Source organism: Podarcis vaucheri (assembly GCF_965113315.1).
Source record: "Podarcis vaucheri genome assembly, chromosome: 10".
Classification (NCBI taxonomy): domain Eukaryota; kingdom Metazoa; phylum Chordata; class Lepidosauria; order Squamata; family Lacertidae; genus Podarcis; species Podarcis vaucheri.
In genome coordinates, this window is record NC_138748.1 from 53291411 (window position 1) to 53318875 (window position 27465).

The 27465-nt window shown below is 43.4% G+C and overlaps 1 protein-coding gene across 7 annotated transcripts in view; it reads left to right on the top strand.

The window, feature by feature from the left end:
- Positions 1-27465, top strand: part of DGKI (diacylglycerol kinase iota) — a 248151-nt gene that overhangs the window by 118305 nt on the left and 102381 nt on the right. For 3 of the 7 annotated variants that reach the window (XM_082240439.1, XM_082240443.1, XM_082240440.1), the window contains exons 6-16: positions 3279-3344; positions 7312-7383; positions 8697-8813; positions 12707-12802; positions 13119-13193; positions 14279-14374; positions 15244-15326; positions 18264-18324; positions 20864-20977; positions 23656-23793; positions 24725-24803. In XM_082240439.1, the coding sequence (XP_082096565.1) occupies positions 3279-3344; positions 7312-7383; positions 8697-8813; positions 12707-12802; positions 13119-13193; positions 14279-14374; positions 15244-15326; positions 18264-18324; positions 20864-20977; positions 23656-23793; positions 24725-24803 (997 nt within the window). The remainder of the gene's footprint in view (positions 1-3278; positions 3345-7311; positions 7384-8696; positions 8814-12706; positions 12803-13118; positions 13194-14278; positions 14375-15243; positions 15327-18263; positions 18325-20863; positions 20978-23655; positions 23794-24724; positions 24804-27465) is intronic. The other 4 variants (XM_082240441.1, XM_082240444.1, XM_082240445.1 and 1 more) reach the window with 2 other exon arrangements.

Consider the following 27465-nt stretch of genomic DNA (forward strand, 5'->3'; position numbering starts at 1 on the left):
GGGGGTGCGGAGGGATACTTTCAGATCCAGTGGAGCTTTGGAAACTGCTTCTCTGCTTTTCAGTTTCTCCTGGTGCTCAGCCTTCCAGGCTGCAAACCAGAGAGTAATAATAATAATAATAATAATAATAATAATATTATTTATACCCCTCCCTCCCCAGCCAAGACTGGGCTCAGGGTGGCTAACACCAGATATAAAACAATTGATTGAAATACAACTTAAAAAACAAGATTAAAATACAACATTAAAATGCAGCCTCATTTCAGCAGAAACTCAAAAACTTTTTTGGGGATGAAAACATCGTCTTCACCAAGGCTAACTATCCAGACCGGTCCTACATGGGCCAGAAAAAAGCCGGGGAAGTCCCCAAGTAGGAGTTCCATCACAGAAGGAAAAAGGAAAAAAGAAAGAGGGGGAGGGGATCAAGTTAATTCCAAGCCAAAAGCCAGGCTGAACAATTCTGTCTTACAGGCCCTGCGGAAAGAAATCAGATCCTGCAGGGCCCTGGTCTCATATGCCTTTAAATCCTAAAAACAGCAGGCAATTGCTGCCTTTCGCCTCCCTGGTTCTGCTGTGCATCCTCTCCTTCATCTCTTGTGACATGCAGGACTTTAGGAAAGCCACATGGGAGGTGGAGATATTTGGTGGGGTTGAAGAAAGGAGATTGGGGAAGCACAGCAGAAGAATGAAAACACAATGTCAAAGGTGCACTTGGCATGGTTCAAATGGGCTTCTTCAGGCCTCCCCCCCGAACCACTTTAAAAGGCAGTTTTGCTTGCTGTCTGGGAGAAGTCTTAGACCTTGATTTGATTTCGATTTATTATATTTCTCTGCCACTTTTCATTCGAGTGAACCCCAAAGCAGCTTACGAAGAACAAATAATAATGATATAATAAAACATAATAGAGCATCACAAATACAGCGCAAATCATACAGAATAATTAACAAATCATCAGTGAAACAGATACGATGTGTAAAACACTGTTAACAAAGCAGCAACAACTGAATAATAAGCCAAACAGTGGCTTTAAAGCAGAAGTCATTATATGATTAACAAATCAATGCAGCATTTATAATCTATAAAACAAAATAAACAACATGAAGACAATAGCAACCAAAAATAAACTAAGCACTGTTAAGCTAATACACACTCTCCACATCTCCTTGACTCATAATTTTCATTTTATTTGGCTCATTAAAATACACATACATATAATGCCTCTGGCAGCAACTCCCTCTTTGAAGGTTCCTCAGGCTGCAGGTGGGGCAACACAGGGAGAAACCAACCACGCCCTGGTGGCAAACAGTGTCTCCTTCCCCTCACAGTTCTTCCTCTGGAAACAGCTCCCTTATGAAGGCTTCTAGGGCTGGAGGGTAAAGCAAGGCAGGTAGAAAAAGCTATTGCCTGCTGGCCAACACAGCATCTCTCTCCCCTCATCAGATAATGTCCCAAATTGCTTGAGCAGAGCCTTGAAGAAGCTGCTTCAGTTGTCCACTGGGGAGGGGAGAAGAAGACCGCAGGATCACCGTGTTTCATAAGCACTCTCCAGGATGGGGAATTCAGCCCAGAATACTAGATACACTAGTTGTGTATCATTTGCTCCTGATACCTGCTTCATGAGAAACTGGGCTCATTCTGAAAAGAGAAGCACATTGCAGATTGATTGACAGCAGCATGGCTTAGTGCATATGTAGTCTTAGAGCTCATTCACACTTCCATTTGCCTATCTGCTTTCTCCCAGGAAAACCCATGGTTGACCATTGAATTGGAGCAAACATTGATTGGGTTTCCCCCAGTTTGTCGGTCATTTCGATTTAGTGCTACAGTGTGTGTTCTCCAGGGGAAAGTGCTGAGACAAAGGCAAAACCACTTGGACTCCTATTTTCTAGGCATGGGATAAGCAGGAGTGTGGGCGAGCCCTCAATGTCCCAAAGAACAGAAGTCCAGCCCAGCTCCTGCAAGGCCTATAGTTTACACACAGGTCTGCTGCCCATGATTTTGCCTTGAAAGATGGAGTCAAGAATGTGGATTAGGCCTAGGAAGATGAGTAACCATGGAGCATAAATAGCTAGTAGATAACTCAGGGAGCAGGACCAAATCCTTCAGAAACCATCTGGTGCAGACATAGCCTTAAAAAAATGAATCATTTACTTTTACTTTTAATTTGTATGCCACCTTTCTATATTACTATGTGCAAGGCGATTTACAACAACAGAATATACAACAAAGATCACACACTTTATAATAATCTGATCCAATGCGACAAAGTCATAAAAACATAACTTTAAATTAAACAACTTATATCAAGTAAAGTAATATTCAACAATATATTCGAATATAACAGTGCACAATAAAATTAACTCACAAAGTATCAGTAAATAATAAACAGAAATTTGCTCTTAACAGTTACAATAAATGATTGCTAAACTATAACCAGTAGAAATAACAGTAAATCACAATGCATAAAAAAGCCACACTACATGCAAAACCATGTGAAAGGATCAAACTGAAATTGCCTTGGTTGCACTGGTCGATGATCGCTGGTGGGCTAGGGACCGAGGTGAAAGCTGTTTCCTGGTCCTGCTGGATCTCTCAGTGGCCTTTATTGACCATGACATCTTTCTGGACCGTCTGGAAGAGCTGGGAGCTGGGGGCACGGTTATGCAGTGGTTCTGCTCCTTTCTCCTGGGCTGTGTCCAGAAAGTGGTGTTGAGGGATGAGTGTTCAGACTCCTGGGCTCTCGCTTTTGGGGTGCTTTAGGACTCCATACTCTCCCCAATGCTTTTCAACATCTATATGAGGTTACTAGGAGAGATCATCAGGGGGTTTGGGCAGCATGTTCTCCAGCATGAGGATGATACCCAGCTCTACCTCTCTTTCAAATCAGAACTATGGAAGGTAGTGAAGGACCTGTGTGAGTGTCTGAAGGTGGTTGGAGAATGGATATAAATAGTAAAATTATTATTATTATAAATTGTGTGTGTGACACAACTTATACTTTTTAAAAATGGGATGTGGAGGAATACTGCTTTGAATACCAAAAGCCAAAATGCCTTATTTTATTTTCTGTTATGGAACATCTCTCTCTTATGTGTGCTTCAGAGCAGCTGACAGCTCCTATCCCTTCCTTTCTGAATTGCCTCCCAGCAATGCCAGCGGCGATCTCTAGGCTGCCATATGTGAATGGTGGCTTTGGAATGTAAAGTTCTGCACCGGATGCTGGGCTGTGTTTTCTTGTATTAATTTTATTCCTTGCTTCCACTGCCTCCCCCTGCAGAACTTTGTCCGACATCACTGGGTACACAGGCGGCGGCAGGAGGGGAAGTGCAAGCAGTGTGGAAAGGTAAGGATAATGTCGGGAGCAGCACAATTCATCTTGCTGCTTGAAGATGAATCCTGCCTGCCACCACACACCCCAGAGTCCATATACATAGGCCGATCAGACTGGCAATTTATTTTATTGACCAAAAATAAATAAATCTCTGGGTGACAGATGCATTTTAAGCAGGTGCCTAAATGTCAGTACTGTAGGTGCCTACCTGATGTTCATTAGAAGCACATTCCAGGAGGAAGGTGCTAAAATGCACCGATCTTGATGGACAAAAGCTGAACCTTGGGAGCATGTGAAACTAAGGTGTCCCTCCTGAGGATTGAAGTGACTGGGCAGGGGGTATACAAGGTAAGGCATTCTCAGAAATAACTTGGTCCTCAGCTGTTCTGGGCCTTATAGCAAGACCTTGAACTTGTCCCAGTAACATATTGCCTGTTGAATCTTGTTCCTTAGTGAATCTGAGGTCCGCAAGCAGGGTGTATGACAGGCCTGGGGCACATAGCTGTGGACTCTGACGGAGGGGAGTGACTCAGAAAGAACAGCCAAGGTGTTTTCTGCTGTTCTCCTCAGTTTCTGCCACCTGAGGCAATTGCCTCACTCTGTCCAATGACAGGACCGGCCCTGACTAATATCTACAGCATTTAAAGCTTTGCGTATCATTTATTCATTCAGTTCTCTAGTTGGCCATGCTCCTTGACATAACATCAATTCATTTTAAGGATTAGAGCTTCTCCCTTGTTCTTTTCCTTAATGGTTCCATGGACTTGCTCTGTCCCATATTCCACTCCCCCCTCCAGTTTTTTTTAAAACAAAATTGATTTCAGAAAGGAAGCATGTAACATTTGCTGTAGTTTCCAAACCTTTAGTTCATTTCCATCATATATAGTTTCTATTGTGCCCTTCATTGTCAGGTGATCTCTGGGTGTGATAAATACCAATACACACCAGCCTTCCCCCCCAACCTGGTGCTGTTTGAGTGTTTTGGACTACGATTCCCAACATCCCTGGCCATAGGCAATGATAGCTGGGGCTTTGGGGGTTGATGGGAGATGTAGTCTGAAACATCCAAAGAGTACCAGGTTGGGGTAAGACTATTCTAGGGGATATGAGTAGACTGGGGGAAGAGTTGGCCCCTTCTTCACACACACATGCATGCATTGTGCCTGCTTGAAGCACATGAAAAGGGCATGCACATGATTCCACTGCTATGCACCAAGATCCCTGGATTTACTCTAAATCCCTCTTCACCTGTACTGGCTGGGACTGATAGGTTTTGTAGTCCAAAGCACCATCTTAGGGAAGGCTGATGCACACAGTACAATCATTTGGTAGAGCATTAGTAAACATGAAATAGTATGAAAGATAATAAGTCTGATTGCTGATTGCACAGTGTTCTGATATTGTGCACTGGCAACGCAGGAAGAGCCTCGCAGACTCAAATCTCAAGATTATGAGAGACTTACATGGTTCAAGAGCTGGAAGCCTTAATAAAGCCTTCAACCCCTCGAGCAATTAAACAATATGATATTCAAAATTGTTATCAATTTGAGGCTTTTCAAATCTGCTTAAATGCCAAGCTCATCTTTCCACGTTCATTACAACCCCGGTTCTCAAGTTTAGTGAATTAGAAAAAAAATAAAATCAATTTGCAAGAACTGTGGAAAAGAATCAGAGTCCCATTATCTCCAAGCAGCATCTCTGCCTCTCGCATCACCCAGTCCTCTCAGCCTGTTTTGAATTATTACTTTTTTGTGAAGCAAGATAATTTCACCATCTTTCTTATTCTTTCTTTCCCCACTTCAAAAAAATACCCCAATAACATATCTCTTTATCTTTCTACGTGAACCAATTATAAAGTTCCTGCAGTTTTTGAAGACTGACTCTTCACTGCATCCCTAAGAAACAATTTCCTATTATATATGTGTGTGTCAGGCAGGAGTTTGGTAAAGGCAGAAGGTATTCAGATGCTGTCGAACCGGGCATAAGATACCTCCAGTTAGTGCGCCACTTTGCCAAGGCGTTGCCCCTCTGTCTTCCACCTAGTGCCATATATTATGTCAGGTATGGGGCAAGTAAGGATGTGACTGGGTCCAAGGGGTGGGAGTAGGAGGTGCTGTCAATCAAGTCCTGCGCACAGTGCTTTGCAAGCACTGGCATTGAGCCTGTGTGGGCAAAGCGGGTCACCTGACATCTGATGTCAGGTGATTGACAGATGGGAGGCTTTACCCAGTGGTCAAACTATCCCCACAGGGATGGGGCAGATAAGGCTCCAGTCTAGTAGCCAGATCCAGTTCCCCACACCTGTGTTGAAAAATGGGGAGGATTTGGGCAGAGGCTGTAGCTGGGTTCCAAAGAACACGTAGGTCCAAGTTTTGATTATTGTTGCTTGCAAATAAAGCAGGTCCTCTGGTTAAAGAGGGCAGAATACGTGGACATTTGCTCATGTCCCCAAATCAACAAGCGATCCTCTGTGCTCCTGCTCTTACCATTTCACAGTGTTATCATCCATAGACCTAGACAAGCTTCAGAAAAGGGCAACCAAAATAATTAATGGGATGGAGAGACTCCCCCCTGAGGAAAGGTTGCAGAGTTTGAAAATATTTTTTTATTTTCACAATTTATTTTCACAATTGAATTCCACAATTTTCACAATTGAATTCCACATTTAATCACAATAGTACTTCCCCCTCCCACCCCCAAATTCACAAATATATTTTTCAAAACCTTATCTTTGAGGTTCTTTAGACCTCATGACTTCCCTCCATTCCCTCTTCTTTATAAAGACAGAATTTGAGTTTGAGACTTTGTAGTTTAGAGAGAAGGCAAGAGGCGACATGTTATAAATGTACGCATGGCATGGAGAAAGCGAATAGAGAAATGCTTTTCTCCCTCTCTCAAAGCACTGGGACTCGTGTACATCCAATGTTGGTGAATACAGAAAGATTCAAGACAGATGAAAGGATGTACTTCACGCAGCGCATAGTCAAAGTATGGAACTTGCTTGCACAGGATGCAGCGATGGCCATCAACGTGGATGACTCTAAAAGAGGACTAGACAAATTCATGGAGGAGAAGGCCACCAGTGGCTGCTAGCTGTGATGACTAGGCTCTGCATCCAAGGTTAGAGGCAGTGATGCCTCTGAATACCAGTTGCTGCAAGTCACAGAAGGGGAAAGTGGTCTTGTGCTTGGGTCCTACTTGTGGGTTTCCCACAGGCATCTGGTTGGCCACTGTAAGAAAAGGATGCTTGACTTGACGGGCCATTGGCCTGATCCAGCAGGGCTCATCTTACCTTCTTATTTCTGCTTTGCACAAAGTATGCAAGGAGTTCAGATGCAGCCAAAAAGGGTTAGAAATTTGCATGCCCTGCTTCTCCAAGGTTGGGGGAGATAACTGAGGATGCTGTGCTGGAGACTTCCCCTGCAAAAAAATCTTGAAGGCATCAGGGCTTAGAAGAAACAATACCAGAGACTGGACATCTAGATTTAAGTCTCATTAACATTATGGGTGAATTGCCCATTGGATGAAGTTTCCCCAGAAATGGATTCTCTTATACCTCCATTGCACCATTTAAAAAGCAGGGCCGGTCCACTCATAAGGCGAGCTGAGGCAAGTACCTCAGGCAGCAGGTTCCACAGGGATAGAAGATCTGACCTTCAGGGAATGCCTTGCTGTTGCTGCTACTGCAGCTGCTACTGTAGCAACAGCTGTGACATGCTCCTGGGAGGCCAGATCTGCTGTCCCCTTTGCAGCCTCCCTATTTTATCTGCCCCTTGGTGGTCCTACCACAATTTAATCAAGGTCTGGTTGACAAAAGAGGAAGATACTCCCCTGTAGTCTCACTTGTAAGGAAAACAAAACAAAATGTTACCATGCACACAGTACACAACAAACGTGTGTTTTTTGGGGGGGGAGGCAGGACAGCTGTTCCATGTGATTGTTAGGTGATGGATGTGATAAACTCACCTTGTCGTTACAGGGCTTTCAGCAAAAATTCTCCTTCCACAGTAAAGAGATTGTGGCCATCAGCTGCTCCTGGTGCAAGCAGGCAGTAAGTGACTTTTGCCCAGTGAACTGTGTGAGTGCTTGTGATCGTCTCGCCAGCATGTTTTGGATGGTTCTGCTTTGATTGCACAGGCAGAATCTTTAATAAGAAAAGATCCTGCGGGCAGGCTCTACCTGGCTTATTTTGTTATTTTTCCACTCGGCTCTCCTTAAAATGCCAGGTATCTGTACTGTGAGAGGTGGACGTGGTGCATTCCTCTCCCACAAACATACTGAAGAACGTCTCCTTTTTCTTGAACTCATGGCACTAATAGGGCATTATTTTTCCTTTTATTTCCTTCCTTTGATCCATTAAGATGATTGTTTATTGATACAGCATACAAAAAAACCTGGCAAGAGAGTCAGGAAAGGGGAAATGCAAAATATTGAGCATACACAGAAGAGCATAAAAGCATTCATTTAAAGAAAAAGCACCTCATTTTTATAGGTGTGTCCCCCCCCCCACCCGGTATATATTGCTTTGCAATCCCTGTGCTTAGTGGTTCCTGAGCCAAGCGGCTGGCAGATCCTTTTGCGCAGCAGTTCCCAAGCGCCTGGCAGCCAGCTGGTTGTCAGGTGTTTTGGAAGCCCTGTTCAAGGGACCTGGACAGGCACCAATCATCTAATGCCATGATGGTGTCAGATGAATGTCCCACCTGCCTGTGAAAATTGGCTTGTGGGGATGGAAGAAGAGTAGAAGAGTTTGGATTTGATATCCTTCTTTTCACTCCCTTTAAGGAGTCTCAAAGCGGCTAACATTCTCCTTTCCCTTCCTCCCTCACAACAAACACTCTGTGAGGTGAGTGGGGCTGAGAGACTTCAAAGAAGTGTGACTGGCCCAAGGTCACCCAGCAGCTGCATGGGGAGGAGCGGAGACGCGAACCCGGTTCCCCAGATTACGAGACTACCGCTCTTAACCACTACACCACGCTGGCTCTCATATGGAGAGATGAATATCTGGCCTGCTGGGTCCGAAAGATCTATGCTAGTGTGGTGTAGTGGTTAAGAGCAGTGGACTCGTAATCTGGTGAACCAGGTTCGATTCCCTGCTCCTCCACATGCAACTGCTGGGTGAGCTTGGGTTAGTCACACTTCTCTCTGAAGTCTCTCAGCCTCACTCACCTCACAGAGTGTTTGTTGTGGGGGAGGAAGGGAAAGGAGATTGTTAGTCGCTTTGAGACTCCTTAGGGTAGTGATAAAGTGGGATATCAAATCCAAACTCCTCCTCCTCCTCTTCTTCTCAGCCCTGTTTTACAACATTATTTTCTCTCTCACACCTCTCTCCCTGTTTCATTGGTGCCTCTCTTTTCCTTTCTCAAGTTTCACAATAAGGTTACCTGCTTCATGCTGCAGCACATTGAAGAGCCATGTTCCCTCGGAGCTCATGCGGCTGTTATCGTACCTCCCACCTGGATCATTAAGGTGAAGAAACCTCAGGTAACTGCATGCCAATGTCTGTTTTGACACTGCTGGTTGGCTCGCTTGGCTTAAACACCTGATAGTTTGCCAGACAGGTATGCTTCACTTCCTTTCGTCCACAAACCCACCACCTTCTGCACTCATAAGTGTTATAAGCCATTATCCAGTCTTTCCAGTTACTCCTTTGGGAGGATTCCTTCACCATATTGTTTTGGATTGTGGAGAACTAGAATACTAGGCTTCGTGGGGTCATTGTTGGAAGCAATAATGAAATTCTTCTATCCTTCTTCCCTGTCTGAATGTAGCTGGAGGGGTAAGGAACCTCCAGCCCATGGGCTGAATTAGTACCACCAGGCTCCCCCATTTGGTCATAGGACAGGTTAAGATGCAGCTGGCCAGTGGGTGGTTGCAAGCCTAATATTAAGAAAAGAAAGAGGGGTAATAATAATAATAATAATAATAATAATAATAATAATAATATCTTTATTGTCATTGCCCCCTTCGGGGACAACGAAATTACTTGACTGCTCCATAAAAACACTAATTAAACAATACAGTATAATACAGCAAGGGAGATTAGATGACTTTCAAAGTCCGGGCTTCCCATTCAGGGCCGAGATCGCTCTGGAGAAGAAGCTGTTCTTAAGACGGCTCGTTCTTGTCTTCATCGTCCTGTATCTCCATCCCAACGGCAAGAGCTCGAAGAGACAGTGACCAGGATGCGATGGATCTTTTTACTATGTCCAGTGCCTTCCTATGGCACCTTGTGGCATAAATCTGCTCTAAGGTGGAGAGTGGGCAGCCAACAATGCTCTCTGCTGCCTTAACAACCCTGCACAACCCCATCCTGTCCTGGGTAGTACAGCTTCCGTACCACACACATAAGCCATAAGTGAGCACGCTCTCAATGGCACAGTGATAGAAGGCAAGCAGCAGTTTCTGCGGAAGATGGTTTTTCCTTAGTATTCTCAAGAAGTACAGTCTCTGCTGCGCCTTCTTCACAAGCCCCCTTGTGTTGACACTCCAGGACAGATCCTCTTGTAATTCAATGCCCAAAAATCTGAACGTTGTTACCCTCTCCACAATGAAGGCAATGAATCTATGACTTCATTGTGGCATCAGGTGATTGACATGTGTGTGGCTCCACCCACATGTCATATTTGGACCACGGTGTGTTTAGGGGGAGATAAGGATGGATCCAGTTTCCCGCTCCTGGAATAGAGTTAGATTTGCCAGATTGCATCCTGGAGATCCTGCCTGTACCTTTAAAGGTTCTGAGGCTGTTGGTTCAGGGCTGCATTTGCTCAGCTCTCTATTTAGGGCTGGACCAAGGACTTTTGCCGTCTGAGGCAAAGGATGAGATGGCTCCCTGCTGCCCATTCATCTGCCAAGACTGGGAGTTGAAGCTGGTGATAGAACAGCACCCTCCTGTTTAGGGGGCACATGGCAAGCCATGTAGCACACTCAGCCCTGCCCTCCAACTCCTCACCACTGCTTCCTGCCCCAAAGCATATGCCACCTGAGGCAGCTTCCTCACTCTGCCTAATGGTAGGGCCAACCCTGTCCCTACTCTGTCCCTCCATTGGTCCCTCCATTCATTCTCTCCTCTACTATCTGGTGGGTGTTTTTGAATGCTTAAGCATTTAGTTCTCTCTGGAAAGTGAGGGGTGTTTCCACCTCCTCCCCTGGTAACTTGTGTATATACATTTGGAAATGGTACCTTTGATTGTCAAGGGGAAGATGGTTTGGTGTACTTTGACCTGAAGAAATTGGGCAAGCTCCAATGTAGTATGAGTGGGCTTCTGCTTGCAAAATGGGGCTTCTCCTTCCTTTCCTTTCCTTCTGCATGCCCACAAAATCAGCTCCAGAGGGCTGGGCGACCACCTGGAACATATTTTGAGGACATTTGAAATGGGAACAGCAGAGGTTGGAGAAAATAAACCAGAAGTACCATTGCACGAGCAGATTCCGCTACACAAGATGGCCGACATCTTTGGATGTCTCTGCTAGTTTACTCTCTTTAGTGCAGTCTTCTGTGTACACGAGGTCATAAATGACCCAACAGGAACATTGTATGTCTTCTTCTGATCTTTAACTTCTTAATCCAAAAAGCAAAGAAAAACAATAACCAGTGGCTATGATTCACTTCCTGTGCCTGGCGAGATTTGGAACACAGACCATTTGGCACTTTGCACTGGGGGGGATAAAAGGTGGGTGGTCATCATGAAAGGGACTTTAACAACGGAGTCTCTTTCAAAGCAACCATCCTGGCCTGCCTTGGCAGTGTTTTCTGCACCTTAAATATATCCAAAGCAGTAGAACACTTGCAGTGGATGGCTGGCCATGAGAAGAGGAATTTATAAAACTCTGAAACAGAAATGAAATGTTAGTCAAAGTCATTGTGACCACTAGATTTCTATTAGAAAGTGAAATTGGTCCTCTAACTCACTTCAGCTTTACAACCCCACTATAAATTATTACCTTGGCCTAGGCTGGTTTTATTATATTTTTTGGAATTTGTTTTATCCTTTTTTTTTTTAGTAAAGTTGATTGTTTAAATAAATGTGCTTTTTATTGCTGTAAGCTTTTTTAGACTGGCTTTGCCTAGAAAAACCGCATACACATATCTACTAAAATAAAATAAATATGCATGCCAATATATTTCAACCTTTGCCTAAAAGGGAAAAAAAAGATGATTATTTGGCCTGTGTGGGTAATTATCTGCACAAGCCAAGTAATCACTTCCCGCCTTTTTATCTCCTATGAAAAGAGATTTGTACCTTTGGCATGCAGGGTTTTAATATTATTATTTTCTGATTCTTCCAGGCAATGCATAAAATAATATTTATGACACATACTCTTGGGTTTAATCAGGCCTCTCAAATACAACACTTCCTTCCAGCCTTCCTGCTATAATCTGAAATGGTATTTCTTTCTGTTAAATGCAGAGGCATTTCCCTTTCTGTGTATTTCTTTTGCACAGTTCCCTCAAGTAAAACAAGCATAGGAAAGTCACCATTGAGGGTTTTCATCCTGAAATCCACCTGCAATGCAATGTTGATCTATTACAGTGTCACAAGAGCACGGGACATGCGGGAGGAGGAAAGGTGGGGAAAGCCCATTGCTGTCGCCAAAGTCTGCCTCCCACTGTCAGAGCTCATCAGTTGAATCCCACCCAATACATTTCCACCACAGGCAGGAAGCTTCTGACTAGGTGACTTATGTGGCTTTTCAACTTGCTGACCAGGGGAAGCTTCAAGACCCTCACTTTTCTTTCTTATGGTTATCTTTAAACTGGACTCCAGCCAGACAGCTCTTCAGATACAAGAATCCCTTCCAACAGAAGGTTGTCTTCATATATCCCTTCAAATAGAGCAGTAGCCACCAACCTTTCAGACCTGGGGCTCTCCTTCAACCCAAATGTTGTATTTTGGGATCCACATCTTAATCATTGTTATTTTTAACCATATATTTGTATGGTGGCAGGGCTGCTGTTGTGACTCTTCTTTGATCTCACAGGTAGGTCTCAAACCTTGTCTCACACAGAAAAAAGGTGGACCCTCGCAGCTCTCACCTGGGAGCTTCTCTTTCTTCTCCCCATCTCCCATCCTGCCTGGGAGTCCTTCCCTTCCCCTGTCTGTCCCACAGGGTCCTTCACCAGCCAGCCGTCACCTTCATCTGTGTGCAATCCTTTCATTGACCCAGAGTAGAGGACATCTGAAGGGAAAAAGAGAGAGAAGGAAACAGAAGCAAAGGAGGGAGAGAAAAAGTAACATCACACGAGGCTTCTTTGGAAGGGAGCGCACAGTAAAGTGGGAGTGGCGTAGCTTGGAAAGGAATGAATAACTACACCAATAAATCCCATGAGGCTCAGCTCGTTTTATCTTATTCTGCTTCACCTTTTTACACAGATGGTCTCCACATTAGGAGACGAACCTGATTGGGCGGGAGACTGGAGCCCCGGAAGGAAAACGGGCGTCTCCTACCTGAATTGGGAGGGTTGGCAGGTACAACATGTGCTGTTATGTGAGTCTATGGGAGCATCTAGTATTCTTCTCCCTCGCAGCCTTGGAAAGTCTCCAGTTCTGAAAGTACCAGTCTGGTGGTCTCAGTCAGTGTGTGGCTTTCTCCATAACCGGTGGTGTGACAGTGTCAAAGCATGAGGCGCATGTCTTTTTCAACCCACGCATGTGTGGTGTTATCATTCTCCAAAGGTACTGCCACAGAGGTGTTTCTTATAGGGATACTTTCCTTTTCAGTTTGTTCTTTTTAAATACTCTTCCCCTTCTCCTCCCTCCCCCCTTAAAAAAAACATATATACAGAATTCACTGAAAAATTCGACCAGGCGGAAGAAGAGGACGTCTTTCAAGAGGAAAGCCAGCAAAAGGAGCAATGAGGTAAATCTTTAATGCACACTTTAAGGGTCTGACATTAGCTGGGGTTCCTAGAACTATCTGGGGGGCCTGACAGGTAGAGGTATCAGAAAAAGCTAGGAGGTTCTCTGAAACGTAAACTCTTGATGTCATAATCCTGTCAGTCAATGGAGAGTGTTTTCAGTCTCCACTGTTCCCAGGCCAGATATATTTTATTATAAACTGTAATAGCTGAAGTAATGATTCTTGTCCCTCTTCCTTTTGAGTGTGCAGTTACAGGACTGATAATGAAATCCAAGAGGATAAATTCTAGTTTGTTATGGAATCCTACAAAGAAACAGGGGGATTGGAGGCTGGCAAGTTCTCTGTTAGAATTCTCTTTTAGAGAAGACTAATCTTTCTCTCCCGCCCCTTCACAACTACATTGCTCAAGTTCCCTGAGGGGATGATATGACAATGAAATTTTATATTGTAAATATGGTCTAAGAGTAAGAAGACATTGGCACAAATAGGGCAACACATAACTTTTGCCGATTGGGGTGAATAGTGTCATTTGAAAGGCTCCATTGGTATCACAGTGGAGAACTATTGGAGAAGGAAGAAGATCATGGCAAGTAAGTAGTTGAAGTCTTGACCGCTACCACTGTCAATCAAGATGGTGGAAGGAGTGTGTATATAACCCATACAGCACTCTGTTTGGGGTCAGGAAACCAAACATTCACCCATCTGCCTTTCTTCAGTCACAAAGTGATACTGGGAGAGTCCATTCTCCCTTGGCAACTGCCTTCATGTCCTCATGGAGGACAGACTCATAGTTTGAAAGACTTAAGTCCATCTCTTCCCTCATATGTTATGTCTTCAATGTTGCTGTTAACATGATGGCACATGTGTAGCTTTTTGTGAACACATTTAGAACATGCAAGCCATCACCCACAGCTCTTTCGTAAATCTTGAATTATCTGGTGTCTCTCACTGGTAATTTTGCATATCTAATTCAGGGATGGAAGAACCTGTGATCTTCCTTCTCCCATGGCATCCCAAGTCAACATGCTCATCGCTTAAAGCACACTCCAGTGTCTTCTGTCACATTTTAATTTTCTTTCTTCTAGGAGAACAAAGGCCGTCCTTTTGTGGTAAAACCCATTTCTTCCCCACTCATGAAACCGTTGCTTGTATTTGTGAATCCAAAAAGTGGAGGGAATCAGGTAAACACGGAACACCGAACACATTGGCTACTTTGTGCATGTTGCGTCTTTGTCAAAGGAGTGGGTATAAAATGAATTGATTTCAAAAAAGAAATAAATGCTTCCATCTTGAATTAAATGCTTCTGGAGTGGAGGATTTGGCTTTCGGTAATGCATTTTACTGATCGATTGGCTTCGTATGCTGCCTTTCTGCCAAGGCACCTGAGGCAGTTTGCAGCATTAAAATATTAAAACAAATGCATTATATAAAATGTAGAGTGACAGAGTCCTCTCGTTCCAACTGGGAGCTGATAGCACAAGTAATAATAATAGTTATAATAATGATTTATTAATTGTACCCCACCCATCTGGTTGGGTTGCCCCAGCCACTCTGGGCGGCTTCTAGCATATATATATATAGAACACAGTAAAGCATTAAACCTTAAAAAGATTCCCTATACACGACTGCCTTCAGATGTTTCCTAAATGTTATATAATTGCTCATCTCCTTGACATCTGATGGGAGGGTATTCCACAAGGCGGGTGCCACTACTGAGAAGGCCCTCTGCCTGGTTCCCTGTATGTAACTTCACTTCTTGCAGTGAGGGAGCCACCAGAAGGCCCTCGGTGTTGGATCTCTGTGTCTGGGATCTTTTGGGCTGACCCAAAACCTCACCTTAGGTTCTTATGCACATGCAGGTCTTTTTTAACCAGGGGAAGATGGAGAAGGAGCTGCCCCAGCAGTTGTCCCAGGCTATTAAGAGAACATTTTACTGGCCTGAATTCAGAATTCTTTTTTAAAAATAATAATATTGCTGCAGCATTTGTCCAGGGATTCAAGAACTGTGCTTCAGAGAAGTTGACTGTTTTCTTTTCCTCTTTCTTGACAGGGTACTAAGGTTCTCCAGATGTTCATGTGGTACTTGAACCCACGTCAGGTCTTTGACCTCTCTCAGGAAGGACCAAGAGATGCGTAAGTTCTGAGATGTTTGATGTGGTTTGCTGTTCTGCACTTTTTTTAGCATTAGCACAGGTATTTTGAAGGGTACCTCTATATGATGGGCATTTTGAAGCAACCATTAAGAGATATTGGCTGGAATAAGCACATCTTTCACAAGGTGGTTCAGAAGAATTTATGAAAAGAAGGGAAGTTAAACTCCCTTTGTCTCTGTCACAGTCAGTCCCTGGGGAGAGAGTTCTATAACAAGAGCATCTCTGCTGAAATGCTTGGCTTCTTACCAGCAACCTACAACCTAACCAGATAAAGCTAGGATTTAGGATAAATCCAGTGCATGGATATATAGTCGGCGACAGGTGTGCTTCATAAGCATTCTGTGGAATGCAAATAAGTTGGAAGAGGAGCATGCAACATGATGTGTTCTGACTTTGCATACCTGAAAATGACAACAGAATATGTGCTCCACAATTCTTCTATATAATTCAATACTGAGATTGTGTATTAGAGGATCAGAATTGGGCTGAACTTTAGGTCAAAGAGAGAGATCTGAGCAGGGCTGGATTTAGGTTTGATGAGGCCCTAAGCTACTGAAGGTAATGGGGCCCTTTTTTGTGTTCAGTCAGTCAGTCAGTTTTATTGCACACAGCCAAAGACTGCCGCAATGTACACAGAATCATTTGACAATTAAAACAAAATATACTGAATTGATACAAAAGACTTAAAACATTTATATTATCAAAACATTACTCTAAACAGTACTCTAAACAGAGCTACAAAAGTACCCTAATGTACAAATCAAGACATTAAACAATAAAATTCATAAGCTAAAATCATCAATTTTGTGTTGAATATATGCTATATGGTAATTTATGGACCCAATAGGTATCTAAAGCCATTTGCACAAAACAAAATATGTATTTTATCAAAGTAATTGTTGAACTGAAACACAATTATGCAGAAGTATATTAATAGTGAAATACAATTAAGAAGAAGTATATTAATAGTGAAATAATTATTAAGTGCTAACTTAAAATGATTTTTATCCATAACAGACTTAATAATGCAAACACATTGGCATTTGGCAATAACAAAACTTTTATTTTATGTTTTTTATCTTATATTTTGGAAATGTACATCCTGGTTTTTTCTCCTTTAATTTTTTTGGGGGCCTCCCAAGAGAGTAGGGCCCTAAGCTATAGCTTGTTTAGCTTATACGTAGCTTAGCAGCTGCACGGAAGTGCATTTATTTACCCCACAAGTGAATGGCAGACACAACTTCTGTGAGACAAGTCAGCAGCTTCATCTCGGTGCATGTGAATTGAGCATGAATTTTACACAAATCAGATTTCTTGCAGGGAGAAACTAACTAGTGGTAAACTTCCGTGCTGCAACTTTTCATTATCTGAAATGCAGACCATATTTTTCAATGCCACAAGGTGGTGCTCTCTGATAGTTACTAGACCTCCTATAAGGTGCTGCTTTCATAGCACTTTCAATCGTGGACTGCTTTGTGTGTGGATGTTAAATATATAAAAGAAGCAAATAGGATTGATATAGCCAAGAGGGTCACTGGCAGAAATTGTGCCATGTTTCACAAAGCCACACATGTAGTTTGAATAGGGTTGCCATATTTCAAACAGTGAAAATCTGGACACAACAGTTGTTGAGCTGTTTTAAAGGAAAATTGCCAAAGATGACACTGCCGACATGGATATGTCCAGATTTCCCCAGACATTTTTATCAATTTCCATCTGGACACTGCTTCCGATAGCAGTATTTCAGGTATGTCTGGGAAATTCTGGATGTATGGCAACCCTAAGTTTGAAGATATGTGATACAGCAACATAGCTAAGCAGGTGTAAGACTTTCTGCATCTGGATGGGAGGCCAAGAACGAACCTGGTGAATGCTGCCTTGACTTCTATGATGGAAGAAAGATGAGATAAGAAAACTAATCATTTAATAATAAAAATAATGTTTATCTAATTTTTCACTCAAATAAGAATAAAAAACTTAACATATTAGTCTGCCCTTATTTATGCCTGTAATATTCTGTAATGATTCACTCCACTCCACTAGGCCACCTGTACCACACAGTTTCTGGGTATGGGCTTGATTATTGCCTCTGTTTCCCTCCAGAGTTAATAAAGTTTTGGCATTTTGATTGAAGCTCCTAGGTGAAATGGTGCCCTTTCTCCTATCCATGCTGAATGCTGTTGGAGTCCTACCCGTCCATCTCATTTGTCCTGTGATGTTGCTTCCCTTTTCCCATGTTGGGCCTTGGGGGGGGGGTCAGGGAGAGAGTGTCGGAATCTCTGCTATGACTGAGCTACTCCTCTGGTCGAGCCTTCGGAATCTCCTCCGACGATGATTAACGACCTGAGCCTTTTATAAGGCTCCAGCCACTTTCCCCATTCAGCAGAGTATCAAAGCAGCAGAAGAGACAAGAAGTTTGAGCTACATTGCTAGGTTTTATTTCTAACTACACAGACAGAAAAGAAATATATATGCTCTCTCTGTGAAAGCAGAGTGCAACCGAACAACAAAGGAAGAGGAAACCAGTAACATCACATCCATCTCCTGTCTTCCGTGAGACTTCCAACAGCCTGGAATCTCTGGAATGCAAAACAGAGTCTTGTGACTCCAAGAGCACTGCACAGTGGCATAAAGAGAAACCAACAGAGAGTCCATTTGGTGGACCCCACTTATTTTATGCTATACTTATTGGAATGTCCTAGTCTCATCGTTCTCTGTCAGCTGCTCTAACTGACCTGCCCATACCTGTTGACCCCTGGTCTTATTGTTGTACCTGGGTAGTTCACCTGCTTACAGTTGCTTGTTGGCACATTTTTCACATCTCTCTTTGCTTTTTCAAAGCAGGGTTTGCCAACTAATAGCCCCCAGGCTGAATCATCACATAACCTTTTTTTTCATGCTCGTTTTCTTTTTATAGGCTTGAATTGTACAGAAAAATGCCAAATCTTCGAATCCTGGCCTGTGGTGGGGATGGAACGGTAAGTCCCACAACTTTTTTTTTTTTGGGTAATAAGCAAAGGAGGGAAATTGCTGTGAGCCTAATGCATGAAAGGGGTCACAGCAACACTGACATACAGCACACACCAACTAAGAAAAAAAAGTGACGATGATGTTGAGGAGCAAATAGTCTGACCTGGTATAAATTAGCTTCCGATGTGTGCCTTGTTCCTCATGGGTGCAGCAGCATGGACAGAAAATAGCAGAAGGCTTCATAGTGAAGTTACTTCATGCAGGCAGCTGCTGGTCATTAAGGGTCAATTCACATATCCATGCACATGACTTGACTTCTCTATTCTTTATTACCGTATATGAACAGCGACAGCGTTATATGACTCCAATGACTCCAGCATTTTGTTAGGTGCTGGGAAATGAGAAGTTTGGGTTGTTATACCTGAGATGGTCCATCCATGCAAACAAGTCGCCGTGCTACAGCTATGGAGTGTAAAATCATGCATGTGTGAAGCTTGCCTCAGCATGCAGGAATAAAGTGTCAATAAATCAAGCAATGTGTGAACCAGGCCTTGGAATGCTGTACAGTATATGTCTGCTCTTCTTTGCTATAGAAGACATTTCTGGCAGATGGGAGATCATCTTCTGCCTCTGCCTCTGTCATAGTTATAGTATTGGGGGATGTCAGTCTGGATGTCATCTTTGGGATCTCTTCTAAGCTTGTGATTTATGTCTGCAAGAAGGGAGAAAGGGGCTGCTAAACTGGTCAAACCAGTCTCTTTATTAAGCCAATGGCTGCAGCCAAGTCTGTAAAGTATCCGGCTGCATAAGTAAAGATAGCAGGTGACTGGCTGACAACAGAAATGACTAACTGAAGATGGGCAGAAGTGGGAGCCAGCCATCCCTAGCTGGAGGAAGTGTCATTAGAGCAGGCATAGGCAAACTCGGCCCTCCAGATGTTTTTGGCCTACAACTCCCATCATCCCTAGCTAACAGGACCAGTGGTCAGGGATGATGGGTGTTGTAGTCCCAAAACGTCTGGAGGGCTGAGTTTGCCTATGCCTGCATTAGATTCCGTGAAGGAGAACAAATAACTGGCAGTCTTGAACTAGGCAGGGAAAAGAGACAGAGGTTTGACCTGTTCCCTGTGCTGAATTCAAAGTTATGGCTTTGCCCCACTCCCCGTCTCCCTGAGCAAGAGAGCAAGTTCTGTTGGAGTGTTATTGCTGTGAATCTTGCATCTTATGCTCAGCGCATGCGTGTGCATAAATGAAACCACACATCACAAAGGCCCCACTGTCTGATTCTACATGCAGAGATCCCTGAGATCTTGTACAGCTTGAGATATGTGATGCACGCAGCTGTATTTTAAAACGCTGGCTTTGGGTTTGTTGTTTCCACATTCCTTCCATTTCACATTTTGAGCTAATGGGGGCAGCATCTTCTCATTAATATGAGAGACACATGACTTATCTATGCTGAGGTTATGTTAGAAACAAATTAACGTCTCGTTGTTCCAAAAGCCATTAAATCTAGAAATGAAAATCTTGCTCAAATGGATTTAGTGAATATTCAATGAGACCAGATATTACTTTGCATTATTGAAAGAAACAGAAAGTGGGAGATTTTCCAGTGTACCTGCCCAATTGTTAACTTTTCCTCTTCTGGCAATAAAATGCAACATCGTCAACTTCAGGCAATCTGTATTCTAGACTCTTTCAGGCAGCCTTCTGATTTGGAACAATTCGGAGGGTGTCTTATCCAATTTTCTAAAGATCATGCAGAGCATTTAGGATCCATAATAATATACTTAATTTTTTTTTAAAAAAACTCAGCTGAAACCCCCAAAGCTTTATTTCTCAAAATGCAGCCTGCTGAGAACAAGTGGAGAATTTGGACTGGGGCTGTAGTACAACATGGAGGGTGAAAGGGAGATGAACCCTAAAGGAATCTAGGAGCAGGGAGAGGGAGAGAGCGTTGGCCACTGTGAGAACAGGATGCCAGGCTATAGATGGGGCCTTTGCCCTAATTCAGTAGGGTCTTATTATATTCTTATGGGGGTGCTGCTGTCCCAACTTCTGCCCCTGATTGATTTCCTCCCCAAACTTAAAGCCCTCCCCAAGCTGCTATTAGCTGTGACAGGGAAAACATGCAGGAAAACTTGCATGTTTTCCTCTTGGTGGAGAGGAAACTATTTGTGAATGGTAGCGTTTGTGTGCGATTTGGGTCAGGGCCATGGCACAGGGAGGAGACATGAGTGAAATAATTTGTTTGTACTGATTTATTACATTTGTACCTCAACGTACTTGCTGGGAAATCAAGGCAGGGTACGTGTTTCTCTCGACCTTTTATCCCCGTTAATACTCCTGTGATGTGGGTTAGGCTGAGAGTGGGATATCCTGGTTTTTGGATTCTTTAAATTCATAGTATAAACCACACACCAGCAGAAGTAAAATTGCACAGACTAGAGAATGGATGGGATATGTATTTGGAGAATCCCAAGTAGTGTGTCTTCGCCGCCCCATAGCCTATGATATCATTTCCTTTCCTGTAATATTTGATGTTTAGGTGGGCTGGATCCTCTCCATCCTGGATGAGCTGCAGCTGAACCCCCAGCCTCCTGTTGCTGTACTTCCACTTGGCACCGGGAATGACCTGGCTCGCACCCTCAACTGGGGAGGGGTAAGCAGATTGCATGTTTGGCCTCAAAATATTTTATCAGACATTCACTGGCTGTCATCTGAAAGGTGTGAGATCAAGTTGAAGCAGGAGAAGCTAAAGAGGTGTCTGAATCTTCCCTTTAGGAGGTGGCAGGCTTCTCCATCATCAAACCCAGTAGACCAGTGTTTCCCAACCTTGGGCCTCCAGCTGTTTTTGAACTACAATTCCCATCATCCCTGACCACTGGTCTTGCTAGCTAGGGATGATGGGAGTTGTAGTCCAAAAACAGCTGGAGGCCCAAAGTTGGGAAACACTGCAGTAGACGATTCCTTGATGGATACAAAGTACACATTTCTTTGCTTGGGTACCACTTTCAAGAGATAGGTGAAGCATGAAAGAGAAAGGGCTGCTTAATTTCCCCTTTCCCTTGCTATTTCCTCACATATAATGAATTTTTCTATGTTGTTTTCACTAATATCACCACCATCATTATTAAAGAGTTTTTTTATATGCATTTTAAGTGCAATTTCCCCTAAAATGCACATGTTTGCACACATTCTTTTTTGTGTACAGAACTGCATTGTAGCATTGAGAAAAGAAGGCATTTCAAAGGATAGCTGCATTTTGGTTAATTTATTGTTTTAAGATGTGCAAATTAGCTAAGTTTGCAATAAAATGCAAACTGAAGTGAATTTCTCCCTCACCCCTACCTCTATGGACAGAAGACATTCCCCACTAACTGATTTTATTTCCAAACCTTTAAGGGAAATCAACTTAGGTGTTATGTGTTATCAGACAAATAGCTGGAAGCCAAAGGGTTAAATAGGCACCCCCACCTCATATCTGCTCCCAGTCACAGTGCTTCAAGTTTGTTTTTTATTCCAAAACAAAAAACCGAAAACCGAAAACAAGCCAGCAACACTAAATAACTCATCTAGTTTGAGCCTGAGAACTTGGCCTATCACTCGGTTTTATATCATTCTTAATCATCCCCAGACCCGCAGAAAGAGGCGGTTATTAAACAGCGTCTTAAAAAAAATAATCTTTAGACCCGGGCAATATGGCCAACTATCGTCCAGTCTCAAATCTACCATTCTTGGGCAAGGTGATTGAGCGGGTGGTTGCTGAACAACTCCAAGCATACCTGGAGGTTGCGGACCATTTGGATCCCTTCCAGTCGGGATTCAGGCCTCACCATGGGTCTGAAACTGCCTTGGTTGCACTGGTTGATGATCTCTGGTGGGCTTAGGGACAAAGAGCGGTTTCCTAGTTCTGCTGGATCTCTCAGTGGCTTTTGACACCATTGACCATAACATCCTTCTGGGCCATCTAGAGGGGCTGGGAGCACTGTTATACATGGTTCCACTCCTTTCTTCTGGGCTTTGTCCAGAAAGTGGTGTTGGGGGATGAGTGTTTAGACCCCTGGGCTCTCACTTGTGGGGTGCCTCAGGGTTCTATCCTCTCCCCCATGCTTTTAATATCTATATGAAGCTGCTGGGAGAGATCATCAGGGGGTGTGGGCTGGGTGTTCATCAGTATGCAGATGACACCCAGCTCTACCTCTCTTTTAAATCAGAACCAGTGAAGGTGGTGAATGTCCTGTGTGAGTGCCTGGAGGCGGTTGGAGGATGGATGGCAGCTAACAGATTGAGGTTGAATCCTGACGAGACAGAAGTACTGTTTTTGGGGGACAGGGGGCGGGCAGGGGTGGGGGACTCCCTGGTCCTGAATGGGGGAACTGTGCTCCTGAAGGACCAGGTGCGCAGCCTGGGAGTCATTTTGGACTCTCAGCTGTCCATGGAGGTTCAGGTTAATTTTGTAGCTGTTTACCAGCTCCATCTGGTACGCAGGCTGAGACCCCACCTACCTGCGGACTGTCTTGCCAGAGTGGTGCATGATCTAGTTATCTCCCACTTGGACTACTGCACTGCACTCTATGTGGGGCTACCTTTGAAGGTGACCTGGAAACGGCAATTAATCCAGAATGTGGCAGCTAGACTGGTGATTGGGAGTGGCTGCCGGGACCACATAGCACCGGTCCTGAGTGATCTGCATTGGCTCGCAGTACGTTTCCAAGCACAATTCAAAGTGTTGGTGCTGACCTTTAAAGCTCTAAACAGCCTCAGTTCTGTATACCTGAAGGAGTGACTCCACCCCCATCATTCAGCCCGGACTCTGAGATCCAACACCGAGGTCCTTCTGGTGGTTCCCTCATTGTGAGAAGTGAGGTTACAGGGAACCAGACAGAGGGCGTTTTCGGTAGTGGCGCATGCCCTGTGGAATGCCCTCCCATCAGATGTCAAGGAAATAAGCAGCTATCCTATTTTTAAAAGACATCTGATGGCAGCCCTGTTTAGGGAAGTTTTTAATATTTAATGCTGTATTACTCGATTGGGAGCCGCCCAGAGTGGCGGGGAAAACTCAGCCAGATGGGCGGGGTATAAATATTATTATTATTATTATTATTATTATTATTATTATTATTAATCTCCTTTTGGTCTAATGTTTGGGAATTTCTGGGAGTAATACCCCCCCAATGTCTCTCTCACTGCCTCTTGAAAAGTGGTTGGAATATGAAGTTCACAAACAATCTTTGAATAACACTGATGATCCGGTATGGTTAGATCTCTGCAATACATCATCTAATATGAACAAATGCCAGTTGTTGACATTGGACTGTGAATATCTCTTATTTCTAGGGATACACAGATGAGCCTGTTGCAAAAATTCTCTGCCATGTAGAAGATGGGACCATTGTCCAACTGGACCGGTGGAACCTCCAGGTGGAGAGAAATCCTGATTTGCCCCAAGATGAACTAGAAGATGGAGCACGGAAGGTTAGTGTGAGATCTTCCTCTACCGGAATAAACCAAAGGAAGAAAATGAGGGTTCATGCAGGATGACAGGGGAATGCTGTTCAGGAATGTGAAGAATTTACAGTACGTTTCTGGCTTAAATAGTTGCAATTATTTACATGGTTGTTTACTGTTTCTAGAAAGGCAGAACTAGAGTCAGCCAATGATCACGAAATAACCCCTATCTGTTAGCAGCATTTGATCATTTAAAAGAAGTAAAATCAAAAGAACTAAACTTTTGAGTCCAGTGGACAGGGATCCACCGGTTCCTAGGCTGATGATGGCAACAGTCCCAATTCAGGCACCTGTGAGCTGTTGCAGCGAAACGGTATTCTTTACTGCCTCTGCAGCTTGGCTAATGAGCGCCACTAATTAGCAACAGTTCAGTAGCAACTTCAATGGTGCTCTGGACCAGACAGACCTTCTAAGCCAGTCTTGTAAACTTGAGGTGAACTGCTGTTCTTACAAGCTTCACCTGTAGCAGGAGGCATTTCCAGAGAAGAAATCTGAATTGCTTAAGAGAAAGGTCCTACATGCTGCAGGTGACCTTTTTGTGCTCCTTTTACAAAGTCCTCCTTTGTCTCCTTCCACTTCATATGAGGGACTGTCGCTGAGTGGTACAGCATGTGCAGAAGAACCCAGGTTCAGTTCCTGGCCTCTTCATTATTATTAATTATTATTATTATTATTATTATTATTATTATTATTATTATTATTATTATTATTATTTGCTGTAGCTGGGGAAATAATACTTCTTGCAGAGCTGCTGGCAGTCAGATCATAAAATATTGGGTTAGTGGAACAAAGAACAAGGCAGTCTTGCCCAAGGTGTCCTAACATTTGCCATTGAATATTCTTAATTTTTCTTTTCACACACAGCATTTCCCTTGTTCCCCTTGTCTTATCATTGCAGCTTCCCCTCAGTGTTTTCAATAATTACTTCAGCCTAGGATTTGATGCTCACGTTACACTGGAATTCCATGAATCTCGAGGTGAGAGAACAAAAACAATATCTTCTCTTCCTGAGCACCAGGGTGGAAAATGAATGGGTTGTGAAAGCCTTCCTCAAAGAGGTGCTTTACCTTATATAGCAGGCAGAGCTGCAACAGGTGTGGCTTCTTCCACTGCAGTACAGTGTGGGATGAGCTTGAGGTGGAGACTCTTCCTATCCCTCAGAATACAATAGAGGAGTTAAAGCAGGGATGATGAACCTGTGGCCCTCTCAATGTTCTTGGACCTCAGCTCCCATAATCCTTGACCCCATTGGCCATATTGGACTTGCAGGGTGACAGGTGCCCAAGGCTTGAGTTAAAGGAAAACAGGAGATGATTTAGGTCTCTCTTTAAGAGCTGAAGGTTTCTCCACACAAGCTTCTTATCAATCAGCTGGTTTTTGTGTGTGCAGGGATTACATGATGCATGCAATGTTTGCATTTGGATCTGTTTGTGGGAAGGCTAAATGTCTTCCCATAAACCTCTCATTATCCTACATTTTTAGTGCATAACCATCACTTTCCTACCTGCAAAACAATCTGTCTTTTAAAGCAGGAAGTCGATTCGTTGTGCCATATTGCTCCAATCTACTTTAATAGTCTAAACTTAAATTTGTGGTATGCATTTGAATCCCTCCTGCAAAATCTGGAGGTGACCTAAGAGTCTATACCTCTAAGCTGCTTATTCATGAGAAAAATCTCAGAGGAGACCTAGCTCCACCTCTTCCTTAAGGATTGCCAACTCCTTTCTGGCAGGGCTCATGTAGTTGGGGGTTTGGGCTGCTTTTAACTCTTCAAGGTAACTTTATATTATTTTATACAATGAGTCACGTTGACACTGGGCTTTTCTCCTCTCTCATGTGGTTTAGCTATTATGCTTTGTTTTGAAGTTGTTTTTATTTTAACATATTGCACACAGCATAAAGGTTCTCTGTTATGGGGTGAGCAATAAAACCAATCAATAAATGTACCCTTACCAGCTACACAGAAGGTAGATGTTTAGTAGATGAATCTTTTTCCTTGCATGGTGATCTTTACTGTTGCTGCAAAAAGTTTCACCTGATAAATGTCTGCCTGCTATGCAATGTCAAAGAAATAGGGCCCCTGCCAATAAACTATTGGAAATCCTACCGATCTTCTTTTGTAAAAAGGATTACATTTTGCCCAGGAAGTAGAGCAAAAATCTGGGCTGTCCTTGTCTGATTCTTCTGAAAATGATACACCATGCTATGAAAAGGTTGGGGATATATTGCGAAGACACAGGACATGCAAGACTGGCACTCCAGAACAGTCCCTGCTAAAGTGCATAATAATATTTGTCTTTGTTCATGTGAACAAAGTACTCCTGTCTGTTTTGAAACATTGCCCTTAATACTCATGTAGTTCCATACAGCACAACCCAGCCAAGCCCTAATGGTCAGTCATTATGATAGATGTCTGTATGCTAGGAAATCACACTGCTGATACTCAAGTTGTTGTTCAGTTGCTTTGTTTGGCATGTGGCTGATTTAACTACAAGCATGTTTGTCCTCCTTTTCATGCTATCACAAAGCCATGCAAAAATGTCCCCCCCCCCCCATTTTAAAAAAGAACATCCTAATGCCAGGCTAAATAAAGATCTGAATGCCTGACGGAAAGAGCGAATGCATATTTTATCGTGTTTAAGATGACTGTGAGCAGTAAGCATAATAATGAAGGGCCATGGAAGGGCAAAGGAATGAAGTGATGACAGCTGCGCGCTCATTTCCATGTGCACATGTGCTGGCGTGCATGCCAAATGTGCCTGGGACTATATAGTAGGGATGAGGTCCTGAGCTACTTTCTCACTTAGCAGAAGCATTATTTAATCATGAAGTCATATTGCGCTATAAAGAATGAATGGACATTATTCCAGGGATGCCAGTGTGTGCATGTATGTGTGTTTCTCTGTGTGCACGCACAGGCACACACACACTTTTAGAGGAGAGTGAAACCACTTTGGGGAAAAGCACGCTGTAGGCTTGGAGGTGAGTAATTTGGCCAGAAAGATTTTTCCCCTGTTAATTCAGAGTTTCCCACCCCTTCAAATTTATAATAAAAATGAATTTTTATACGTAATGTTAGTGTGGGGGACCCTCTGGGAGTTTGCTTTAGTGTCCTTATTGTTTGTGGACTTCCTTTTGGTGTCTCTGTGTGTTTCAGTCAGATGCTGTTTTCTAATAAGTAAGGAGGGTTGTTTGTTTGATTGAAGGCTTATCCTCTTGCTCCCACTCCCCGGGGGGGGGGGGACTGCTCCTTAGTGTTCAGTCAGAGCAAATGGCAATTTGGTTTTCTCCAGATTGATGTTTGCTCCAATTTAGCACTAAAGAGCAGCTTTCCCCTGGGAAAGGAGTGCAGCAAGGGTGTGTGCCTCAAAAGTGTGAGTCCGAGCAGAAAACTGCTCAGACTTGTGCTTTCTTGGCACTGGAGAAGTAGACTTGTGGACAAGCCCTGAGTGTACTTAAGTGCCGCTTTTCAACAATGATCTGCAGATTTGAGAGTGGTTCACAACATAAAGATATGATATTAAAACACAAAATAGAATATAAAAGCACAAGGCGTTGTTATAAGAAAAACTGCTCCTTTACCCTTCTGGGGTACCCAAGAAGACCGTATAGTCCTTATGTAGGTTCTCAATTGGTAGG